Source organism: Cyberlindnera jadinii (assembly GCF_001661405.1).
Source record: "Cyberlindnera jadinii NRRL Y-1542 unplaced genomic scaffold CYBJAscaffold_13, whole genome shotgun sequence".
Lineage (NCBI taxonomy): Eukaryota > Fungi > Ascomycota > Saccharomycetes > Phaffomycetales > Wickerhamomycetaceae > Williopsis > Williopsis jadinii.
The window spans coordinates 179,695-194,879 of record NW_017963664.1 but is presented as its reverse complement, the minus strand read 5'-3'; the positions used below and the strand labels follow the sequence as shown (position 1 = coordinate 194,879).

Below are 15,185 nucleotides of genomic sequence, written 5' to 3'. Positions count from 1 at the left end.
ACTGAGGCTTATATGGAAGTTAAGGCTGAGGCATTAGACAATGTAAAATGCACTTTCTTTATTGATGGACAGGCAAAGCGAGTCCAGAAAAGATGGGCTTAATGAGATCACCACAGACGGTCACAAGCTCATCGAGTGACACTTGATTGTTAACATCTGCGAAGTAGTTGATGATAAGCTCACCATTGACAAGCCAAATGACTAAACAACATAGCTTGTTATATGACTCATGAATTGAAAGAAGTCGCTCCTGGAGACTGGAGGCTTTGGTTCCGTCTTCGCAACTCTCAATGAACTTATTAGAACAGTTAGTCCTGCACCTTGAGAAAGATCACCAGCTGGATGTTGGAATTTATTTCGTTAATGAACTTCTGTGTGATATTCCAGAAAGCAAAGTATTCAGCAATATGTGGCATACTCTTCCTTGTTCTAATGCCAAGTTGACTTCCTCTTCTCAATTGTGTTATCGAATCTCAGAAATTCTGTATGAGTCAGATTCTCCAGACGATAGCACTTGTTGAAGGTCATCATCGTTTTGGTCACATTCAAGAACAATATTCATCTCTTCAATTTTATACCACGACGGCCGTTACTTGTACCTAGATTACATTTCACTGAACCATGTCATAACTGTATAACTGTGGAAAGATCACAGGGACCTCTACACTTATGTAACCTCTTAAGTGAGAAATGTTGCTATCTACATCATTTCAATGTTGACATCTCGCTGTGTAGATAGGCTGAAATTGAAGTCCTTCCAAAGCTACTGGATACAATTTATGTCTTTAACTCGTATTAATACATCGATCAATGTTCACTACGTTTACGCAGCTGGTATGTAGTATACAATGGGAACAACTGTTCCTTGTTCTCAATCTCGACCGAGGAGTTTGCAACGATCTTATCCAAAGCATCGTGGGTCTTTGATATCTCCAAGGTTTCCAGATCGACAAAGCTCAACATGCTATCGCTTTCCAAAGAAACGATGATCTTATCTGTTGTGCTTGTGAATGAAATGACTTTGTTGGGAAAATCGATTCTCTTGAAGAGGGACATTTTACCAGTTTTTTGATCCAATTTGATAACCAACAACGATTTTGTAGCCTCCACTAGCACCACAATGGCATATAGACTTGGTAATTCCTTTATCTCAGCCACGCTAATCTCCTTCAAGTCACCATTTGCGTTCTGGAACTTTGAAGGTGCCAAATGTGAATCGTCAAGCTCAACAAGGTCTCTGATGTCGAACTTGTCCAACTTCTCCCCTTTAACCCAGTCCCATGAGATGATGTAATCATCACCACCTGCACTGATCAACACATTTGGTTGGAAACTTGGCACGAGCAAAGTGTTGACAAATTCCTCATGTCCGAATAAGAACGATTTAATGATGAACCCCTGTGGGTAATGAGACACTCTGATATGTTCGTCACGGTCGCAAGTGATGAGGTACTCATTCGAGTCGTGCTTAACGAGGAGTAAATCAGTAAGCATCGACACATGACCCAACACAGGATCAGTTTCACTGTTGATCTCCACAGGAGGCTGTGAATCAATTGGCACCTTGTACACGTCACCAAACTTATCGCCTAGTAGCACCGTGGAACCATCTGTTGTTGTGGTGATGGCAGAAGGTCTCTTTGGGAAAGGCTGTCTCTTGATGAGCTCCAGGCAGTTTTCAGAGCCAAAGTTCAACTTAAATACGATACACGACTTGTCGGAATCAGTGGTGCAAACGAGATGCTCCTCTTGTGGAGTCAGTTGTAGAGATCTGATGTAGTTGTAGATCGTTGGTGCTCCATCGCCAGGCGTTGGAATCTTCGGCTCGGAGTTGTTGGATTTTCTCTTCTTCTTCGGCTGCACGCCTTCCTTCTCAGCCTTCAGGGCATTCTCCTTGAGCTGTCTTTCCCTCTCGGCTTTGATCTTGGCCCTGAGAGATTCAGTGGTGTCAATATCGTCAACCCAGCTCCCCAATAGCTGGCCACTGGTCACTGAAAACACCTGCAGCTGGTTCTTCGTAGCCGTGAAGAGAACATCACCTGCTTTGTTCGACGTGATCAATTGGAATGGATGTTTCATACTTTGCCACGGTCACACAGATAGAGAAACCACGGGTATTAAAGGCATTGGAGAAGTGAAAAATTTCTCGAGGAAGCTCATCGCATCGCACACACAGGGGAAATTTTTCACTCTGCTTACGTAATCTTCCACGGCTACCCATTGGCGAGGCATAATATGGCCATGGGGTTTTGACCGTGAAACCGGTGATGGTCTTAGTCTAACAGGATCACTCAGCATTGTCGCATGTGATCACTGGGACCAGACCACCGATCTCGTTCTCGCCAGATCGAATTGCCCGTAGAATCATATTGTGTCCTGAGATTACGTCATAATTATAACAGAGATTATATCAGTGCAGCCTTGAAAAAAAAGTTAATACGAAAAACTTTCCACTGTCTCACGTCTTGTGACTTTGAGTACTCGATAAAAGCCCATATAAGTCGGTATATTTGGTCTATAGACCCAGTGGTTGTGCACGTGTAACGATATTAAGAAGAAGCATGGACCCTCAAGAGCTCACACACGCGACAATCTCGAACGGATGGTTCAGAGAAGTGAGCGATGAATCGTTCCCAGGACAGGCGTTGGAACTGCGCGTGAAGAAGATCCTATACACGGGCAAATCAGCATTCCAGGATGTGAGTGACACACTTGTTACATTTCGAGATGTGGTGCATTACTAACAGATGGCCTCGACTTGCGGAGGAGCGCAGGATGGGAGGTGCTGTGTTATAGATCCTAGTGTTTGAGAGTACAGACTATGGTAACGTTTTGGTGCTTGACGGCATTATCCAGGTATCTGAGCGTGATGAGTTCGCGTACCAAGAGATGATCACGCATATCCCATTGCTATCTCACCCGGATCCTAAACGTGTCCTGGTCATAGGAGGCGGAGATGGTGGTGTCTTGAGAGAAGTGCTGAAGCATCCAGGTGTGGAGGAGCTAATCCTGGTTGAGATTGATGCCACTGTGATCGAGCTGAGTAAGAAGTACTTGCCTAACATGAGTAAGTCATTTGACGATCCAAGGGTGAAGGTGGAACTGTGCGATGGATTCAAATATCTCCAAGAGAATAGCAAGAGATTTGACGTTATCATCACGGACTCGTCAGACCCAGATGGCCCTGCAGCTGTCTTCTACGAGAAGAATTACTTCCAGTTACTTCACGAATGCCTCTCTGATAGAGGCATTGTGATAATGCAGGCTTCAGAGAACATCTGGTTGAAGATATCATTACTGCAAAGGCTTAAGGAGTTGATGAAACAGGTGTTCCCAGTGGTTGAGTATTGCTATACCATGGTTCCAACGTACACTTCGGGACAATTAGGGCTAATGATATGCTCAAAGGATGAGACCCTTGATTTGAAAACACCAACTAGAACGATGCCCAATGAGGACGAACTGTTCAAGTACTACAACGCAGATATTCACAAGAGTTCATTTGTGTTACCAACATGGGCAAAGAAGTATTTGAAATGACGAGGCGGACACATATACATACACATATATAAATGATAGAATTTAACCAAATATATCATCAATTGCTGACCTTTTCTTCTTCTTCTTGTTCTTCTTCTCTTTATCTCTCCCTTTTCTCTGCGTCCTGTGCTCAATGGGCACAACCTTTGCAGCCACCACATCCAGCTCTTCAGTTTCAATAACTTGGCCCAGGTCATCATCTGTAGGAACAATCTCCAATTTTGAAACGACAGGCTTTGTCTCATACACAACCCCAAGACCATCAATACACTTATTTATCCGTGCCAGCAATCCCAGCAGGACCAATCCAAGTGTGACAAACTGACCCAGGGATATGATGTTGTTAAATGCCCTATAGCACCCCGGTATTATGTGCAGTTTCAGCTTCTTCACCAGTGGTTGTAGCCTTAGTCTATCGGGGAGACATAATACCTTAGTCAGCGTTCTCTTCAAGCTGTTCAGCCATTTCCACCAAGTCGTTACCCTGTGTTGGTTCTTATTTCTATGGTACAGGATTCTCAACAGGGAGAACTCATGTTGAAGCTCTGTGGTGTCCATAATGGTTGATTTCTGGGGAGAGTTGTTTCATCTATTTGGTGATGATAAAATTTTGAGACTTTGGGCCTAGGGACTCATCGGTCAGGGGCACACTGCTGGTGCGACTACGACTACGACGCCTACGACTACGACGACTACGACTACGTCTACTACGACTACGACTACGACTACCACCATCATCGTATTCATATACAGCCTATCTTTTCATCTTATGAACTTGTCCATAAACTTCTGATGTTCATCTGACCGTAGTAGATCGTTCACGTACTCACCGTCCTTCTTCTTTGACGTTTCCTTGAACATGGTATCTTGTCTCCAGCTTTTGCGAGGTTTGGCCTTCTCCTGCTGCATCTTGGCTTCCATCTGCTCGAGCTTCCTCTGTTCCTCCCTCTCTTGCTTGATCTTCTGTAGTTCTCTCATAAGTTCAGCTTCGTCTTCGCTGTCAGTATCGGAGTCGTGGGCATCGCTGGCCTCACCGTCACTGGCTTCACTGGCACTGGCACCGTCACCATCAGCATCAGCATCAGCACCACCGTCAGCATCACCGTCAGCATCACCGTCACCGTCACCGTCACCACGGCCCTCCCTCTCCTCCAGCTCCTCCACCCTCCGTCTCTTCACCCCCAGCTCCTCCTTCAACTCCTCCAAATGACGCCGTCCGGCCCTGTACTTCAACTGCTTATGAGACGGCTGGTCCCTCGAGTGCAATATCGACGTCTGGACATCTCTTCCTTGTCTTGATTCCAGCGCTGGCTTGTGGTTGGTCGTCATCTCGTCTCCCTCGGGCCCTGTTCTCTGTACACTGTCCACCAGTCCCAGCTCCTCGTTCCAGCTTGCGGTCACCCTAGGCGGGACGGGGAGTTTTTTAGGCAGGACAAGCCAGGCAAGCAGGCCAGGAAAAAAACAAAAACAAAACCTAGTACTGTGCCTATATTAAGCACACACACACAAAGGACGAGCAACTAACAGGGAAACAGGGCCTGGAGAGCGTGGAACGAAGGACACGAACAAGATGAGCATATCGGTAAGGGATTTTGCCTACTCGAGCGACTGTGAGCTGCACTATTCGTCGTTTGAGCCTGCGGACGAGCCTCCCTGGGAGGATGAAACTGGTGAAGAGGATGGTGAAATAGCGGGCAGTGCCGTTGCACTGTTCGACTTTACGCCTGAGAACGACAATGAGATTGGGCTCACCATGGGCCAGATCGTGTGGATCAACTATCGGTATGGACAGGGGTGGCTCGTTGCGGAGGACGACCAGGGTGAGATTGGGCTGGTGCCTGAGGAATATGTCCAGCTGCTGGAGAGCCAGCAGTCCGAGAGCCAGCAGTCCGAGAGCCAGCAGTGGAAGAGCCAGCAGTGGAAGAGCCAGCAGTGGAAGAGCGATGAGAGCGAGCCGGAGGGCGAGGCCAGACAGATGTACGCAGAGCTGACGGAGAGGGAGAGTGACTGGGAAGACGAGGAGGTTGGAGAAGAGAGTGGGAAAGGAAGCGTACCGAGGTACACTTCAAGGGACGATGACGATACGACCATAACGACTATAGACATTGGAACGGACAATTTACAAACTACGGATGGAACAAACTTAATAAAAGATTTATCAATATGACAACGAGGCGAATCACTCCTCGATCTCGTTCTCCCAGTTGTCATCATTAATTGAATCATCTTCAAGGGCCAGCTCCACGCCAGAGAGATGCGCCAACAGATCGGTTGCCTGTTGCAACATCTCTGGATCAACTTGCTGCACCTGTGAAAGTTTCATCACTTGTTCAAGAGATAATTTGGCCAGGATGGCATTCTCTTCGAAACCTTCAACTCCATCGATGATGAAGTGATCAAATTGATCGGCGTCAAACGATTCAAATTGCTTAAAATATTGGGTCTTTTTAATGTACAGATAATTAGCAAAACCTTCCAAGTAGTAACTCTCAACGTTATCGCTATCGATGTCACGTATGGACGCGAGTACATCCATCGTGAGCTCAAACAGCGACAGTTCAATGGAGATCTTTGCAAGTGAGATCAAAGGCTGAACCAGCTCCAGATATTCAACGTTGAAGCCTGGCTCCTTCTCCAAACCCTCCTTCTTAGACTTGAACAGGATCCACGACTTGTTAACAGCCTCAATGGCCTCTTCGTCCCTCTGTTGTGAAATCCTGATGTTAGCCATTAAACTCCAGGTCTCTGGGTTATTTGAGTCCAACTCAAGACATTGGGTGATCAACTCATCACATTTGGATTCAGCCTCCGGCAGCATACATAGATCAGTCATCCAAATCTCGATTTCAGCAAACAGGCCTTGTGTCAATCTCTTGAGGTTGGCCTTCGAGTCCTGCGATAACACGGACACACCTCTATCTATGAGTTCTAGACCTTTAACACCCCCAATGATCTGTCCCAGGTAGAGAAACTTCTCACCACCGTGTAACCCTTCAGGGTCCAATTCCACCGCCTGCGTGAACTTCTCGTACGCCTTGTCAACTTTACCCAATTCTAAGCACACTTCTCCGAAAAGTTGTAAGAACTGAGCATCTCTTTGGTAAGGTGATTGGTTTCTCTTGAGCAGCTTATACGCTTCTTGGAAGTCGGATTTGCCAATGAGATCCTGGCATTTCTCAGTGAGTTCTTCAAGATTCATCCTTCCGCCTCTTTATGCCTTGCTCCACAGTCTCCAGTGGCGACTCAACAGTGAAACTTATGGCAAGAAACCCGAGTAAAAGATCAACAAGTTGTGACTGAAGAGCTCATCTCTTTCAGAGAAGCAGAGTGCGTATATAAAAAAATTTGATGAGCGATTATGTAAGATATTATGTAATCACATATCACGTGACCACCGCGGCCCGTACCAGATAGTTTTTCCCACGCTTCCTTCTTCCAATGGGTTCCAACACAATGATCTCAACCGGTTTGGGCTGCCTTTGGAGAGGTTTACGTGGTTGTTTACGTAGTTGTTACCATTGTTCCCGTTGTCTGTCAAGTGGTACACCATGGATTACAAAGAGGAGCAACAGCAGGAGGTTGAGATCCTCCAATCGATCTACCCGGATGAATTTGAAGCCGTGGACGATACGCATTTCAACATCACTCTGAGGCTGGAAACTGCCAGCGAGAGAACCCACCTGCTGATTCTTCATGTAACGTACCCTGAGACGTATCCAGAGTGTGTTCCAGAGCTCTCACTGGACCACGAAGTATTAGAGCCGGAGGTTGAGTACGAAGAGGACGAGGATGAAGAGGACGAGGAGGACGCATCGCATCATAAGCCTGTAATCGTTGCAGAGATTGTTGATTTTGAGCAGGCCGATCTGGACGAGTTCCTGGCCAAATTAAACGAAGAGGCAGAGGAGCAGGTTGGAATACCATCCGTCTTTGCTCTCTGCTCGAGTTTGAAAGACATTGCTGAACAGTCATTCGAGGCTAAGGTCGAGCAGAGGCAGAAGAAGCACGATGAGGAGCTCCTGGCCAAAGAGCGTGAGGAGCAGAAAAAGTTCTACGGTACCAAAGTTACAAAGGAGTCGTTCAATGAGTGGAGAGAAAAGTTCAGGAAGGAGATGGGAATCGACAAGAGAATTGAAGAGAGAAAGAAACTATACCACGGAGGGAAACTTACAGGGAAGGAGATATTCGAGAGAGGTCTTGCGGGTGACGAAGACGACATCAACATCAAGGACTTGACAATTGAGGATTGAGCCGGACAAGGAGCACAATAACAGTAAATAAACTTGGGAATAGAACTCTACTCTTGATGACTATCAGTGTATTGTACGTCGTTGAGCTCCTCCTCATCGAATAGAGACTCGCCGGCCTGGCCAGACCCTATGACCCCATAATCACCCGGTAGCACCTCCTTGGGACGAGCCATGTGGCTCCATTCTGTCCTGATCTCGTTCTTCAGGTTCGAATTCGCCATCTTGTGACGATCCATCTGTTTCACCTTGAAGTCCTGCATGAACCCGGGGACGTCATCATCAAAGTTCTTCTTGGGCTCGATGGGCCCGTTTTCTATACCTTCTTGCGACTGTAACTTCATGAATATCAATCTCTGTGAGTCTCTGAACTCGTGGTCCTTCAGTAACCGTACCAGCTCATCTCTTTTCTTCCGCAGGATTTCCCGATGCTCCTTCTTTTGCAAACCCTTGGTCGTGACATCACTCTCATCCACAGCGTAGTTACCAATCTCCTCGAGCAGCGACATGTGGTCTCCTATCACAGGCACGACAGTGTCATCTGCTGTTATCACCAGGTACTCCAGCACCTTCAGACACTTGAACACGATTCTCCACTCCGAGCCCATGTTCAAGTAGTGCACTGCCCGCGAGTAGTAGCTCGACTGTGTTGCGCCTCCATACGACTGTACGTACTCCGCTATTCTATCGGTTATCAGCGAGATGACGAACTCCGGCTCACTCTTTATCAGCAGATCCTTCACCTGGTCCATCTCCTTCACCGTGGGCCCCCAAGGATCCGTCGTTGTGGCCTGTCTCACAACAGTGAGCTCTGGCTGAGGGTCAGAAACCAGGTAGTTTTGCACTGCACGGGCCTTCTTACGAATGTCGTACAACGAGAATGACATCTTGCTTATTCACAGTGGAGGAGGCCTCCATGGGACAATGACGACGAGAGGAGGAGAGTCAGAAAACGAAAACACTCCAGTGCAAGTTCTGGGAGGAAATAACGGCAAGGTATCAAAGTCCCGGATGTACGTACGCAGCCCTACCAAGCAGCTGTAAGTACTTACACATCTACAAGGGAAAATAAAGCGTATGGCAGCATCAATTGATTCTTTATATACACTTTAACCCATTTCGGGAACGACCATATACAACGCTAGCTTCTCTTATAACAGAGGTTGGGCCATTTACAACTCACCAGAGTCGGAGACGATGAGCTTGGTCTTGGTGGCACCGGATTGGGAACCGAGAGACTCAATCTTCTTGACAACGTCAAGACCGTCAATAACCTCACCAAAGACAACGTGCTTGCCATCCAACCATGGGCATGGGACGGTGGTGATGAAGAACTGGGAGCCGTTGGTGTTTGGACCAGCGTTGGCCATGGACAACAAACCTGGTCTGTCGTGTCTCTTAGCAAAGTTCTCGTCGGCAAACTTCTCGCCGTAGATGGACTTACCACCGGTACCGTTACCTCTGGTGAAGTCACCACCTTGCAACATGAAGTCTGGGATCACTCTGTGGAATGGAGAGCCCTTGTAGCCAAAGCCCTTCTCACCAGTACACAAGGCTCTGAAGTTCTCAGCAGTCTTTGGGACAACATCGTTGTACAATTGGAAGGTGATCTTACCGAGTGGCTTACCTAGGTCGACGCCAGTTAGTACAATGTTGTAGTCTCGAGGGATTACACCTTCAATTGGCCATGGGAAAGCAATTGACCCTCCTCAGTATGAGCGCATTGCCACCAAAAGGACAGCACAACCACATGGTGCCCCCCTCCGCAGCCTCGAGCTTCACTGCGACGGAAACCCACTAACAAGCCCAGGCCAATGGGCATCACCACGGCCAATTGAAGCGTTCACCGGCACACAGACTTACCGTCAGAGGTGACTTCAAAGAAAACTTTAGACATCTTGTTATTAACTCAACTGGAATTGTAGTTCTATCGAAAGAGAGAGGAGGAAGAGTTGCTGAGATGGAAGAGAAAACGTTTCAAAAGTGGCAATTTTCGTCCTTCGATGGGGGGCCGGCGACGAACGGGGGGAAAACTGCGGTACGCGCACGTCGACGTCATATTACGTAAGCACAGAGGTAGGGTAACACTAGGGCTGACACATGGTATACACAGTGTTTAGATAGATATACACAATATATATGTATCCATAGCTATGATAGGTCATTTCCTGTCCAATGTGCCATGCAGCACATACTCCTTGATCAGCAGCATGCTCAGCAGCCCAGCGACACACGATAGCAGACAGAATTGGAACGACAGTTTACAACTGGTGTCGTAGGACTGCACCAGCGCATCTGTGATGAAGCTAGGCGCATCACCATGGACGTACTCAGAGCTGTGTGAAGCTTTGGCGATGATCGCTAGCAGCTCTTGTTCGTCATGGCCGTGTCCCAGGAATTGCATAACGTTATGGTGCAGCGAGGAGTACAGCCTGTGTTGGAAGATGGCGGAGCCAAACGATACACCAAGGGTGGAGCCACATGATCTGAACAGATAGGAGATCGACGTTGTTGCTGCTTGGTGCTCATGAGGCACAGCAGCTATCAAAGCCAGCAGCGTAGCAGTGATGATGACGGATATCCCAAACCCTGGTGTGATCAGTAGGAAGAATTGGGCCCAAACAGGGTAGTCCGGGGTAATAGTGACGATTCTCCATGTACCAAATACCGCTAGAAGACCTGAAAGTAGCAGTAGCTTGTAGTACTTGCCGGTGGACCTCATGTAGTAGCCTGCTCCGAGAGATCCAAGCACAATGGAGAAGAAGTTAGGTGCGAACCTGTAGCCAACCTGTTGTGGCGTTAGGTTCATCACGGCCGTGTAGTAGATGGTGATGATGAAATATGAGTTGAAAGATGACATGCAAAAGAAGAAGTTTGACAGAGAGGCACCCAAGACGGTACGGATCCTCAAGAACTCCAGTGGTAAGATGGGGAACTTGGCCCTCTTCTCAGCTATGATGAAAATGACGAGGAAAGTGATGAATACCAACAGAAGTGATGTGCCTTTAACAGTGAGGATCTTATCAGTTTCCAATGAAGTCAGCGTCAAGAAGGAGAGCAGTGTGATGACCAGTGTGAATGAACCGTACCAATCTATCAGCCTCAATTTGTTCATGACATCAACACCATGAACTCCCAATCCAGGAGAACCCTTGGGAAGTTTCAGCAACATATGGATGGAAACTGTACTCAGCACAGTGATGGGTACTTGCATTAGGAAAGCACCTCTCCAGCCTCCTAGGATACGATTTGAGACAAAATAGCCCCCAACTAGCGACCCGACCCCTGAACCAGAAGCGAATGCCAGGTTGTTTATTCCCTGGTAGATGCCCCTGGACTTCAATGGGATCAGATCGCTGGTGGTGATGCTTGTCATTGTTGTCAGTCCACCACCGCCTACGCCACTTATAAACCTGCCCAGTATCAGAGCCAGCACATTCGGCGCCAATGCACACACCAAGCATCCAACGAGGAACAGCACGTTGGCCAACAGCAGCAGTGCTCGTCTTCCAAATATATCGCTGATCTTGCCATACAGGGGCTGGAAAGTTGCACTCGACAACAGATACGACGACGCTATCCATGAGAGCTTATCCAGAGAGTCAAACTCTGCACTCATATCACCAATCAACGTGGTTATAATGGTCGAGTCCACAGCGGCAAGAAATATACTCAGCGACATCGAGCCGACAACAACGTTGGTTCGGGTCCACGACACGGGCTCACCATCTGCTACACTATTGGTGCATTCCAAATCCGTGTAGGTGTTGTCTTGTAACAGCTCTCTCTGTTCCAATTCTGAGGCTATAAACCCAGGGATCTCGCTCGAGGGGTCTAGCACGATATCCTTACGAATCCCTGGTATCAATCTTTCACTCTCTGAGGGCATGGACAACAAATCAGCAGAAATAAAGGGTGTTTAGCCAACGTGTCCACCGTCCACGAGATATAGCTAATTGACAAAGAAGTGCGTTGTGTGAGCCTTTTTCTTATTGCCGGAGCTGCTGCCCAAATCGGGACTAATAGCCGAAGCCAACGGTTACCACGGTGAAGCGTGTGTATAAACTGTGTGGCTTCTTCAATTTACAGGTAAAAACCACTTGTATAATCGTTTATAATGTATGGACTGTGATAGTATGTACAAGTTTCCATTCCCATGTTGCTGTATGCTATAAAACCAAAAAAAAAGCACAATATAGTTCCTCAGATATCCCCAATAGTTATAGTAGTCATTTAATCCCTCTTGAACGCCTTCTTAATCATATCGTAACACTCGTTAATAATAGATTTAGACACAAGCTCTGCATCCTCCAATAGCTTGTCCGTCTCCTTGTACAGTTCGTTTTTCAGCTTTTCAGCGTCGATGGACGCTGACAACTCGTCGACGAGTTCCTTCTTCAACTTCTCCGTCTCGTGGACAATCTCATTCTTGACGATGTCAATGGAGGTGTCAACACTCTTGACAACTTTATCAACAATCTTTAACTCTCTCAACTCATCCCACTGCTCGTTGAAAACCTTTAAGACGTTTTCAAAGCCCTGTTTACCCTTCTGGGCATTCTGATGGAATCTCTCCAGCGACCAGTCTTCGACTTTGTTACACACTCTCTGGAACGCACCGTATGCTGTGATCTTTGCCTCCTGGTTGAAGATCGTGATATTATGGTCATTCGGATGTGGTGTATATGTGACGGTTTCGAATACTTTCAACAAGTGGCACATTGTGAGATTGACGCTTCTCATGGTCAGCGTTTGGTTGTTAAGATCAACAACGCTAACCTCACGCACATAACTAACGTTCTTGCCACCAACAATGTACTGCAGCCATGACGGGATACCTTGCTTGCAAGTGATCAATCTTTCAGTGGTTAAAACACTCTTGGACGGATCAAGTTCCCTTCTTAAAACGTCAACTGCAACAACGTGGGTACTCATCTCATTGGGGTACTTACGCCAGTTGGCAGCAGTGACTTGGTCCCAAGGATAGTGGAATTGACAATCATTTTCAAACAGCTTCATTGTTATTTTCACCAGCTTCTATTGACCCTTTGTAAGCCTAACAAACCGATCGTGTGAACAAAGGAAAGCAAAGGGAGAAGCCATAAGAAAATTATCCGCTTTAATACTCAGTAATAGAAAAAAAAAGAAAGAAAAAAAAGTCTCGAGAGTTTCTGTGGAGCCGAGGCCCCGAGTTTTTCATGGGAACTGTAGCAACCAACTGTGAGCTTTGAAGGCGGGTGGGGGATGCATGTATCACGTGACGGCACACGTGACTATTTTTGATTGTTTCTACGGTTACCAGAAACAACAACAACAACATCAACAACAACAACATCAACAGCTGAATAAATAACGATCTGAGAGTTGCCACTCTACGTCGAATTTCAACTCTCGAATCTCCTAAACCTCACATCTCCCGGTTCATAGCGTGCACGACTACTCACTGCACTGTAGCCACGTGGTTTACACAACGCGTAGACACTGTTCTTCAAGATGTTACCCATACTGAACGGGTTATCGTACCGATGAATCTTCCAAGTTCTCAAGTATTCTCTCGTGGTTTGTCCCTTAGCTATGAGCGACACGTGGAGTATCAGGAGCAATAGGGGATACAGAATGGTTATATGAGCCATGATTAATATTAAGAGCGTCACGGGAGTGTTGCTCAGTGTCGTATCAACATCGTCGTTGTAAAAGAGACGCACGTATTCCAACACGATCAAATACGTCGAAGAAAACACAGCAAACACCAGAAATGCAAAGAAGTACGCGTAGTTCCTCTCACCGACACAGTTTGTTATCCAGACACAATGGTGATCGTGAATTGAGATACACTGGTCACACTTTGAACAGTGGAAAGTCCGGGGCATTCTCCAACTCCGGCAAGTTAAGCAGTACCTCACTTGCACACCTTTCTTTGACGTGGAGCAGGGTAGTGAGATGACGTTACGGTACTCCTCGGGAATGTTATACGGGTCCTCTGTCAGATGAACGTTATGCGGAACAAACCCTGGGTCCCTCGTCGAGGCTTTGATGAACGAAGCAGTACACAGAATCCAACTGTATACAAACGTGATGACAACCCCAGGGGAGATCTTGTGCCACCACCAGGAGGCTCTATACAGTGTTAGTACCGGGGAGCAATGTCACGATCAACGCAACGCGGGAACCCATACTCACTCAAAGATACAAAACAAAACAAAGGGGATGATACAGCACGAAAACGTTATCCATCCTCGAAGAGACCTCTTCAGCGTTCTGAACCGTCCTCCCATCACAAACACCTGCGATTTACTATTCCACACCTGATAGTTTCTACGCACATCTGTGTAGTCTCTTCCATCATCACCATCACCATCGCCATCGCCATTCTGAGACCGCCTCTCGTCTGGGAAAGTAACTAGCCATTCAACCAACCGGATGAACCACGGTTTCCTGTCATTCTCCTCCATGACCTCTCCAGCAACCTTCGTTCGAGCGCTTTCACCGTTGTGTAGCTCGACTGTTTCGGGGGTGGAAGCCAGCTGGTGATGTAGTGTGGTTGGAACCTCTTGTGACCATTGCGCCGTGAAAGCTCTGTTTCCGCCTAGCAGCTGGGCTGGGCTGGGCCGCACTAGGCAGGGCCGCACTAGGCAGGGCTGGGCAGAGCCGCCAATGAAAAACAAACACAGCGAGCCCAGCACACAGACAGCGAGCACAACATCACAGGGGAACTGAACAGGAAAGACACGTATCAAATGTCCTTGAGCACGGAGGAGGATGCTCCCTTGCGGAACCTCATATCCATACAGACGGTTCCACTGCTTTTGGCGTATCCGACGCTGCTTTTGTCGTCGAATTTGATCTATGACACTGCGTACTCAAAGGATACGTACACGTTGGCGATGTGCCACGTTGCGGTGCCGGTGCTGCTCTCCGTGACGCTGACGTTGTTCTACTGCCATATATCGTATTCGTCTTTGACGAATGGTGGTGGTGGTGCTGCTGCCACCAGCACGAAGAAGCCAATGGGTCCCCATTTCATGCTGTGGACCCTGTTGATGGTGTTTGCAGTCACACACGTCCTGGGCAGTATACGAACGAGCGTGTTGACCACGGTGTTGCTGATCTCGGACGGCTGGGCTTATCCTCTGATATCGCTGATCTTTGACCTGGGAACGAGGTACCAGCACGGGAAACTTGTGCTCTTACCTACTAAGGTGTCGGAAATTGAGCTCTATACCGTGTTGATCAGCTATGCGGTGCTATATACGATGCGTGACAGAATCCGCAACGTTTGGAGATTCAAGTATACAACACCAAGCTGGACGCTACACACGCTGTTTGCAGTGAATCTAGCACTGATTATATGGTGTGTCGATGCGCTTCATACGAGCATGCTGATTGTGTCTGTTGCCT

At 47.4% G+C, this 15,185-nt stretch overlaps 12 protein-coding genes across 12 annotated transcripts; 3 read left to right on the top strand and 9 right to left on the bottom strand.

The window, feature by feature from the left end:
• Window positions 1-618: 618 nt before the first annotated feature.
• On the bottom strand, window positions 619-2,353 carry TRM82 (Trm82p; the record flags this gene model as incomplete). The annotated part of the gene is made up of 1 exon (XM_020215578.1): window positions 619-2,353. A coding segment is annotated over exon 1 (1,022 nt), but the record flags the coding sequence as incomplete, so codon positions are not given.
• Window positions 2,354-2,413: 60 nt separating this feature from the next.
• On the top strand, window positions 2,414-3,540 carry SPE4 (spermine synthase; the record flags this gene model as incomplete). Its single annotated transcript, XM_020213427.1, has 2 exons — window positions 2,414-2,699; window positions 2,797-3,540. The coding sequence occupies exons 1-2, from the start codon at window positions 2,562-2,564 to the stop codon at window positions 3,538-3,540; spliced, it is 882 nt and encodes a 293-aa protein (XP_020068980.1). The 5' UTR covers window positions 2,414-2,561.
• A 42-nt stretch (window positions 3,541-3,582) lies between these two features.
• On the bottom strand, window positions 3,583-4,098 carry RMP1 (Rmp1p; the record flags this gene model as incomplete). Its single annotated transcript, XM_020216604.1, has 1 exon — window positions 3,583-4,098. One exon carries the CDS (start codon window positions 4,096-4,098, stop codon window positions 3,583-3,585), a length of 516 nt encoding a protein of 171 aa, XP_020068979.1.
• A 162-nt stretch (window positions 4,099-4,260) lies between these two features.
• CWC15 (U2-type spliceosomal complex subunit CWC15) lies at window positions 4,261-5,005 on the bottom strand. The gene has a single exon (XM_020217608.1). The coding sequence runs from the start codon at window positions 4,867-4,869 to the stop codon at window positions 4,303-4,305; it is 567 nt and encodes a 188-aa protein (XP_020068978.1). The 5' UTR covers window positions 4,870-5,005; the 3' UTR covers window positions 4,261-4,302.
• Window positions 5,006-5,239: 234 nt separating this feature from the next.
• On the top strand, window positions 5,240-5,404 carry NBP2 (adaptor protein NBP2; the record flags this gene model as incomplete). The annotated part of the gene is made up of 1 exon (XM_020212061.1): window positions 5,240-5,404. A coding segment is annotated over one exon (165 nt), but the record flags the coding sequence as incomplete, so codon positions are not given.
• A 564-nt stretch (window positions 5,405-5,968) lies between these two features.
• Window positions 5,969-6,733, bottom strand: ACL4 (Acl4p; the record flags this gene model as incomplete). Its single annotated transcript, XM_020212292.1, has 1 exon — window positions 5,969-6,733. A coding segment is annotated over one exon (765 nt), but the record flags the coding sequence as incomplete, so codon positions are not given.
• Window positions 6,734-6,862: 129 nt separating this feature from the next.
• GIR2 (Gir2p) lies at window positions 6,863-7,814 on the top strand. Its single transcript, XM_020217607.1, has one exon. It carries the CDS (start codon window positions 7,089-7,091, stop codon window positions 7,788-7,790), a length of 702 nt encoding a protein of 233 aa, XP_020068975.1. The 5' UTR covers window positions 6,863-7,088; the 3' UTR covers window positions 7,791-7,814.
• A 23-nt stretch (window positions 7,815-7,837) lies between these two features.
• ENT5 (Ent5p) lies at window positions 7,838-8,674 on the bottom strand (the record flags this gene model as incomplete). Its single annotated transcript, XM_020216603.1, has 1 exon — window positions 7,838-8,674. One exon carries the CDS (start codon window positions 8,672-8,674, stop codon window positions 7,838-7,840), a length of 837 nt encoding a protein of 278 aa, XP_020068974.1.
• A 285-nt stretch (window positions 8,675-8,959) lies between these two features.
• CPR1 (peptidylprolyl isomerase CPR1) lies at window positions 8,960-9,684 on the bottom strand (the record flags this gene model as incomplete). Its single annotated transcript, XM_020216602.1, has 2 exons — window positions 8,960-9,414; window positions 9,651-9,684. 2 exons carry the CDS (start codon window positions 9,682-9,684, stop codon window positions 8,960-8,962), a joined length of 489 nt encoding a protein of 162 aa, XP_020068973.1.
• A 264-nt stretch (window positions 9,685-9,948) lies between these two features.
• On the bottom strand, window positions 9,949-11,676 carry CYBJADRAFT_130583 (MFS general substrate transporter; the record flags this gene model as incomplete). The annotated part of the gene is made up of 1 exon (XM_020212927.1): window positions 9,949-11,676. One exon carries the CDS (start codon window positions 11,674-11,676, stop codon window positions 9,949-9,951), a length of 1,728 nt encoding a protein of 575 aa, XP_020068972.1.
• A 605-nt stretch (window positions 11,677-12,281) lies between these two features.
• UPS3 (Ups3p) lies at window positions 12,282-12,806 on the bottom strand (the record flags this gene model as incomplete). Its single annotated transcript, XM_020212338.1, has 1 exon — window positions 12,282-12,806. A coding segment is annotated over one exon (525 nt), but the record flags the coding sequence as incomplete, so codon positions are not given.
• Window positions 12,807-13,171: 365 nt separating this feature from the next.
• On the bottom strand, window positions 13,172-14,239 carry ERF2 (palmitoyltransferase ERF2; the record flags this gene model as incomplete). The annotated part of the gene is made up of 2 exons (XM_020212923.1): window positions 13,172-13,904; window positions 13,968-14,239. The coding sequence occupies 2 exons, from the start codon at window positions 14,237-14,239 to the stop codon at window positions 13,172-13,174; spliced, it is 1,005 nt and encodes a 334-aa protein (XP_020068970.1).
• Between the last annotated feature and the right edge of the window lie 946 nt (window positions 14,240-15,185).